At 35.1% G+C, this 7,805-nt stretch overlaps 1 protein-coding gene and 1 long non-coding RNA gene across 2 annotated transcripts in view; both read left to right on the forward strand.

Moving 5' to 3' along the window:
- The first annotated feature begins 1,142 nt into the window (after positions 1–1,142).
- On the forward strand, positions 1,143–3,009 carry LOC103150756 (uncharacterized). Its single transcript, XR_477583.2, has 5 exons — positions 1,143–1,282; positions 1,445–1,485; positions 1,666–1,781; positions 2,549–2,604; positions 2,887–3,009. It is a non-coding gene; the product is annotated as an uncharacterized LOC103150756 (long non-coding RNA).
- A 2,535-nt stretch (positions 3,010–5,544) lies between these two features.
- Positions 5,545–7,805, forward strand: part of LOC107838470 (uncharacterized) — a 2,907-nt gene continuing 646 nt past the window's right edge. Inside the window, exons 1-4 of the mRNA XM_016680906.1 lie at positions 5,545–5,667; positions 5,767–5,807; positions 5,993–6,102; positions 7,133–7,793. Coding sequence (XP_016536392.1) covers positions 5,993–6,102; positions 7,133–7,793 — 771 coding nt within the window. The 5' untranslated portion in view covers positions 5,545–5,667; positions 5,767–5,807. The remainder of the gene's footprint in view (positions 5,668–5,766; positions 5,808–5,992; positions 6,103–7,132; positions 7,794–7,805) is intronic.

Below are 7,805 nucleotides of genomic sequence, written 5' to 3' on the forward strand. Positions count from 1 at the left end.
GATCTGATGATGAATTTTATTAAACTTCACAATGAATACGGCTTAGAAACATTCAGTGTGAGCAGGACTATATCCTCAAGCTTTAAAATAAACATTTTCCTTAATAAAAGACCAGAGTCGGATCAATGTGACGCTCTTCCATCTCAGGATACAGAAACATGCCGCTAAGCATTCTGGGAAATAGTTCCCACTCCTGTCTTTTTCTTCTTTCAGTTTTTTAAGTGCTAACCTGAAAACTCTAGTTTATTAAACTCTTGGAGGTTTGACAAAATTAATAAAAAGTTAACACAACTTGCTGCTGTAAGTTTATGTTTCACAAACTGACATTTAGGTTCAAAATCTAAAACTTTACCTTTATTTAACTTAAAGAGTAGAAGACAGTAGACACAGCTAAATGCAGCTCAATTCGAAGTCAGTTATTGTAATGCAGTTTTATTACTACCCTGCACAAAGTTAAAAGATAATTATTTGCCCTTTCTCTCAGATAAATTGGACATTTCAATAACAATATCTACTATCACTACACATTGGAGTCATTTTACATGAATGAATTTGAATGCCACTAACTGCTGTGAACGTTAAAGATAAAACATGCACAAAGAAGCCTTTCCAAAGGCGTGACAAATGCAATAAAGACCATCAAGCATACTTGTTTTTGAGTATTTCAAGAAGTAAAAAGTTATGTCTAATGTTTCCTCTACTCTTCTGTAAAACGTCTCACCAGCAATAAATGTAAATGTCTGTGCTATTTTATTGGGAATCTCTTAAAAGTAGACATTAGGCGAAAGGAGAGTATTGGGTGGGAAACCCAGGCAGACTGAGGTAAAATACACAAAATCTTCTCAGAAAGGCTTCAATTAAAGTCTGAAACAGGAATTATTACACTACACCCTGTTTAGGTAATTGAAAAATGCTTAAAATAATGTTAATTTTTAATTCTGTGTATTTGGAAAATCTGATAATGACCATTTCTAACAATCTTTAGTAGTATATATCTTTGAATTTGAAGTCAATGTTGTAATTTTAAAGATGTTTTGGGGTATTTGCTCCAAATTCATAAAGAAAAAAACGGATACCATCCTTATCTTGGAGTCCCTTGCTGTTACCTTCTTTTGAATAATAATAAAAAAACCCAATTTGAATGTTTAGATAAGATTTCAATGACTTTTGAAGGCAAACAGCCATCCACTCATTTCTCTATAAAAATGACATTTGGCTGCTCAGTGGATTCACCGCAGGGAGCGAACTGAAACAGGAAACCTTCTGAAGCTCCATCTTTCAGGTAAAAAGACACATTTTAATGAAAAACACTTTGACAGAAGGAAGAATTTGTTAAAATGTGACTTTGTTTTGAACTACAGAGACTCTGATGTCTGTTCCAAAATGCTACAGTACACATATGGCAGAAAATATTTAGATAATCAGATGTTTTCTTCTTTTTAAGCCTTTTAAACAAAGGAACTGCTTTAAGACGCAATAATGAAGGTGAGATGCTGAAGTTCTCCTCAAACTTAAACTATTACATGTTTTACTCTATAAAGAATCCAGAAACACTCCAGTCTCTCTTTCGCTGACATATATTTTAAATTTCAGCCTTTATTGTCCTCCTTGTTTATAGTAACTTTTTGTCACAGCTCTGAATTAAAGCATCTTTTAATCAAACAGCTGACTGGACTTTGTGTGATGGTTGTGATTGTGGGACTTCTTCTGTCAACTGGAGCCACGGCTGAAGAGCAAAGTCCACACGACAGAGATGCTCGAGGTTTATGGAAAAAAATAAAGTAAGTCACTGGACTCATGGAATATGGTACATCATTAGTGTTGATGCACACTGTAAAACATTTGAGCCGCATTTAGTTGTGTCTACTGTCTTCTACTGTCTTTAAAGTTTTAGATTTTGAAGCTAAATGTGAGTTTGTGAAAGATAAACCTACCGCAGTTAAACCACCTTCAAAATGTTTTGTTGTTTTATAAAACTACTTCAGTTTGGCAAAGTGGTGGAGTCAAAAACCCGACTTTCAGAGCAGAGAGGAGTAAACTGACACATGTAGCAATGCTGGCAATGGATATTTTCAGAAAAACCTGATTCAGTTCATTACTTCACTGGTTAAATAGTCCCTTATACTTTGATACATGCCGCTCAGACTTTACACGTTTTCTAAAATCTCATTGAAAACCTTTCATTATATTTGGGTTGTAGTAACTTTAAAAATGCTCAGAAAAACTGCATATTCTGTTTAAAGCGTCATAAAAACCTCTACATCATTACACTACAATGAGCTCATATAACCTTTATGCTGCAGATGGTTATCCTAGCTTATTCAAATGCATTATTTATGACCCAAATCCTGCTGAATGGTGAATTTAGCTCATAGTGCTAAATGAGCCAAAACAAGGAAATATGCATTTAAGGGTGTTACAGATGTAGTTTTATTTTACCACTCAAAATGATATATTGTTTTCCTTTTTTATCACAAGGCTTCAGTTTATATGCAATAAGAAAATAACCTATTGTCATCCTAACAAGCCGTGTTTTATTTCCTGCCAGGGAAAAACTCACTGGAAAAGCAAGTAAACCAGAAGAAGCTCCAGCATCTTCAAATGGTGAGGCAGCCTAAATCAAAATGATCTAATCAAATCTGTATTAAAACGGTACATTTTTAATCCAGAAAATCCGTAACAAGCCAGAAATAAAAGTGGGATAATTACAAATGAAGGAAGTATTTTTTATGTTATATTCCTGCCTTTAAAACAAAATGATCTGCAAAGTATTACATTGTTTTGTCAAATTGTTTTTATGTTACAGTGCCAGAAGTACAAGAGTTGACTAAATTTCAGTTTAATTTTAATACATTCAACTTATTTATATTGTCACTGTTCTTTCAGGTGCAGGTGATGGAGAAAATTAGCAACAAGGACCTGAAGTTTCCAAGAACTTCCCTTCAAAATGCTGCGCAGCTGACAACATAACTTCACTTCATGTGCTTGCAATCAAAATCCCACGTCTTGTTTCGTTATTAAACAGCTGATATATTGATTTACCATTATAATAAACCTGGTACTCATAACAAAAAAACTGTCTCATTAGAAGTCATTGCATTTATGTAAATCACTCGGTTTGCTCAAAATGAAAACTTAAAACCACGGGATTACAAAGGCACTGTGACTGTAATTATTTCAAAGTCGATTAAAAATGTAAATAACCACAGATGTGTAAGACCAGAAGCAACTTCATAGTATTCATACAGAGAAGATATGAAGATCTCTGTTTTTAAGAAAATAAAAATATGACCATCATCAATAGTCTATGTAGAAAAGACAAAAGAATCGGGACTTAAAAACTTGAGAAAAGAATCAAAAACTGTCTAGAAACAGGAGAAAAGCATAAAGCTTCAGATGAGCATCAACAGATGAACAAACAAAAAGTACAAAAATCATTATAAAAACAGCTATACAAGAAAATTAGTCACAATTATATAAAGTTTGAAATATTTTATTTTTTTTAAATCATTGTCAACATTTCTACTTAACTTTATATTTTGGTCCATCTGACGATGTAATTTTTAAATATTAAATGATTGATAATTTGATCATCTACTCAAACTTAAGCAGACCTTTTACTTTTTTACTCTTGAGTTTTTCTTGGACTGTTACTTTTTACTTTTTCTTGAGTAAACATATGTTGAAGTAGTAAAATTTGTAGATACTTTACCTACCACTGCTTTCATTTAAGTGTTTTGTAAATAACCTTCAGAGTTCAGAGTTTTTGCTTTCAAACTATCATCAAATCTAGCTTAGTTTGTCTCGACTTCTTTTGGTAACCATTCAAAAGCAAACATGATGGATGCAGATAAGAGATGTTGTGAAAATGTGTTTTGCACCACAGCTTTTCTGACGGTCATTACCTCATGATGAAGCATTTCACGGTTCATGTCTAAACTGCAGCGACACGCCGTTCTCTCTGCAGACAGAAAAGAGGAAATGAACGTGTTGCAAAAACAGCAACATTAAACATTAAAAGTCACGCTGGCGTTTTCTACATATCATCCACCTGACAACATAAAATCTACTCTGATGTTGAAATATGTATTAGAAACTTTCTTTTCCTCTCTGGTTTATTTCAATTAGAATAATTTACGTCCAAGTGAAGGCTTTTTTTTTAGAATTAAAATATGTTTACGTTAAAAATGTATACACTGCAAAACAAGTACGTTATAAATCCTAACAAAAACCAATTTGTAATCCTATATCTCTTGACACCACTGTACACTTTTCTTATTACTGATGCAAATTCACAAAACATGGAGTGAATTAATGAAGAAGCTGCTGTCAGCTTTGCACACATGAAATGGTTCCCACAACGGTGAGACCAAGGAGAAGTTTTTAGTTTTTAATTGGCTGAGGATATCAGTTTTATGTGGCCAAACCATTACGCAAATAGCTGGTGTAAATAAATGTATATTTACACGTGAAAAATGTGCAAAAATTCATTTGTTTCAAAAGAAACATTCACAAAGTGATCAAAATATCTTCAGCTAGATAGTTATCTCAGTCATTCACCAGTTTCTTACATCAGTCTTCCAGCTGTTAGATGTTTGAGGTTTCATGTTTGTAAAGCTGTTTTAAGTCGTCCATGTTTGGGTCATTGTTATGTTGCAGTGTCCAGTTCTGCTTTAGGTTAATAATCATTTTTATGGAAAAGGGTCTCATCTTTTCCTTAAGCTCCTTCTGATGATGGAGAGTTAAGGCCATAATAAGGCAAAACGAAAAAGAAAAATGACAAGAATAAAGTTACAAAATCACAAGAATAAAGTTGAAACATTAGAATTAAGTTGTACGAGACTAAAGTCACAAGAATAAAATTGTAAGCGACTAAAGTCACAATATTGCAAGAATAATCTTAATATTATGACTCGTAATACTGACTTTATTCTTGGATTTTTTTAACCTTATTATCGTATAACATAGTTGTCCAAATGTTACGACTTTATCCTTGTAATATTATTTTCTTCATTTTTTTTAGAGAAGCCCTAACACTCCACTGTCCTGATGCACAGTTGAATTAATGGTGGATTTTATTATGGTTCAGGTCCTGCTGCAGAAAAACGTTCCCACATCATGACTCTTCCAGCACTGTGCTTCACAGTTATGATGCTCTTTTGCTTTTTTCTTGCGTTTGATTCATGCCATGTTTTCTGTTCTGGGAGGGAAATAAATAATTTTAGACTCAGCTGTCCAAAGAATAGTATTTCTAAAAAGCTGAGTTAGTCGGTTTGGTGTCAGCCACCAAAACCTTTTTGTGGTTGCATTGATTTCCACATTCAAACAAATTACAGAAATAGACAAAAGCGTGCATCAGGATATAGCTTCACACAATCTACTTCCTAGATCTTTTATCTTTTTTTAATCCCCCAACTAAATTAATTACATTTTTACAAACTTCAAATACTCAAATATTCACAATATCCTCTTATTAGCTCCTGTTTGCTTTCTTATCTACGTGTCAGAAAGATGATGAAATATAACATTTCATCACATACCAGTACGCGCTCCAGCAGGGGTTTGCTGTGACAGAGAGGCTTCTATAAAATAAAGCTCTTCAGTGTGTCAGCTTCATCAACACGTGGACAAGTGGAGCAGAAAACCTCTGAACTGCATCTCACAGAGGTAGAACATTTAATAAAAATACTTCTTTTCACTCTTTAAATTAAAACTAGCTACTGTTAAAAATAAATAAAACATTTGTTGTTTGTTTGGATCTTTTAGGGCAGCTGGACCAGCGAATTCAGCTGGCTACCGACAGCAAGGTGTAACACTTTTTAAGATATTTTTTATTATGCAATAAAACAACAAAGCATATCTGTAAAATAAGCATCTACAAACTCAAATTAATAGGCAGTTTCTTACAATGCAATACTAAAATATAAGCTTAAAATATTTCTTTTGTTATGTGAATTCAGATAATTTACTGTGTAAATTTTTCCTTGCTCAGATGAAAAGCCTGTTCTGGGTGACTGTGGTCTTCTTCCTGTCTGCTGGAAACACTCTGGCTGCTTTAGACCAGAAATGGCTTTCAGATATTGTGCAAACCATCAAGAACAAGTGAGTAATAGATTTGCTTTGTTCTACCTATAAGCTACAGAAGCAGAGAGAGTGAAGCATAGAAAACTATGGCCTTGAACTCTCTATAGTGAGAACTGACTTGTGCTCAACAGGGCTGAGTGTAAGCAAATATTTTTTGAGCTATGTTTTCATTATTAAGACTGTAGTTTTAATATTGAAGACCCAACCTGATGCTTCACTTGGATGCTACAGTTTTGCTAAAGAAGCCTCTGATTTCGAATGGTTTTATAACCTGAAGTAAAAACAACGTTTTCTCTGCCATTACCGCCGTTTTCTGGCTTATAATCCACAATATACCATAACAAAAACCAGTGGCCTTTGATGCCAAAGGAGAAACAATGTATGTTAGTATAAAAATATCACACTTTGCACGTGTTTTGTACTTTGATTTGGGTTTCTACTACCAGTACTTTTAAATACAACCCAAGCTCTTACAAAAAATCCCCACCCAGACGTTTTTGGCATCAAGTTGATATTTTTTAGTGTGTAAAAAAAGGACCCATTTCAAAAGCCTTCTGAATGTAACGACACCAATCAGACGGCACTGCCCCTCTAGCAATCCCAGCAGAACCCAGAAGTTACCTACCAACCCTAGCAAAGCCCAATCTGTCGCCTAGCAACCCAAGCAGAGCTCCAGCACATTTTATAAGCTGGTTTTACTGCTGTATGCTTTGTACAATGGCTGCTGGAAAACACAAGTGTCTTGTTGTTAGCTACTGTTCAGAATCCATTTGCTGCATTTTTGTTGTTGGTTGTGCAGGAGGATCTACTTCTGCTTTTCAAAGTTGTACAGTCATGTGATTATGCATGTGTTTGCCACCATTTTAACATGCAAGTGTAAACTTTGAGCAGCAGCTTATTTGGATTTAAAGTGATTTCATGAACATGTTTTGTTTGGCCCATAGACCTGTCCTAATCTGTTCAAGTCTTTACTAAAAACCTTCTACCTTATTCCAATGTTTTACACTAAAACCAATACTGACAGTTGTGAAATGTTTTTCTTTGACAGGTATCAGCTGGGTGACACCGCCAGTTGGGCTGTAAATATACCACAGAACCAAGATCCAAGCCGTCTGATGGAGGTTCTGCAGGAAGACCCACCAGATGCAGTGAAAATAGCGGTTTCAAAGGGTGACGTGTATCAAGGCAAAAGAATGACAGCATCAACACAGTCACTCGCAATATCCCATGTGCTAGAGAAAATAAAAGTCAGCCAAACAGGAAACCAGGGCAACACCATCATAATCTATTCTGAAAAATACCAAAATATAAATGAGAATGGCATTGCTGCCAACATTAACAAAATCATTCAAAGTTGGGGACGTTACGTCTTTGTATTTTCCAAAGTAGTTGATGTTGCTGATGCTGGGATGCCGACAAGGGCTGAGCTCTTTAAGCAGCAGGAGCTTTCCAAATTTGGGCTAGAAAATATATTTCGTTGTTATGAACCTGGTGGTTCTTTCCAGTGCACAAGCTGCGGCTCTGTTGAAAATGTTGCTCCTTCTTGTCTTGTAGACACACCACCATCAAATGACGTCACAGAGTTGGAAAAACGCAGAATTCAAAAAGCTAGAGGAGGTGGAAGGGGGAGGAGAGGAGGAGGAGGAAGACGTAGGAAAGGTGGCGAGGTGAGGAGAGGAGGAGGAGGAAGACGTAGGAAAGGTGGCGAGGTGAGGAGAGGA

The sequence above is a fragment of the Poecilia formosa genome, unplaced genomic scaffold (assembly GCF_000485575.1).
Source record: "Poecilia formosa unplaced genomic scaffold, Poecilia_formosa-5.1.2 Scaffold262, whole genome shotgun sequence".
In the NCBI taxonomy this organism is placed as follows: domain Eukaryota; kingdom Metazoa; phylum Chordata; class Actinopteri; order Cyprinodontiformes; family Poeciliidae; genus Poecilia; species Poecilia formosa.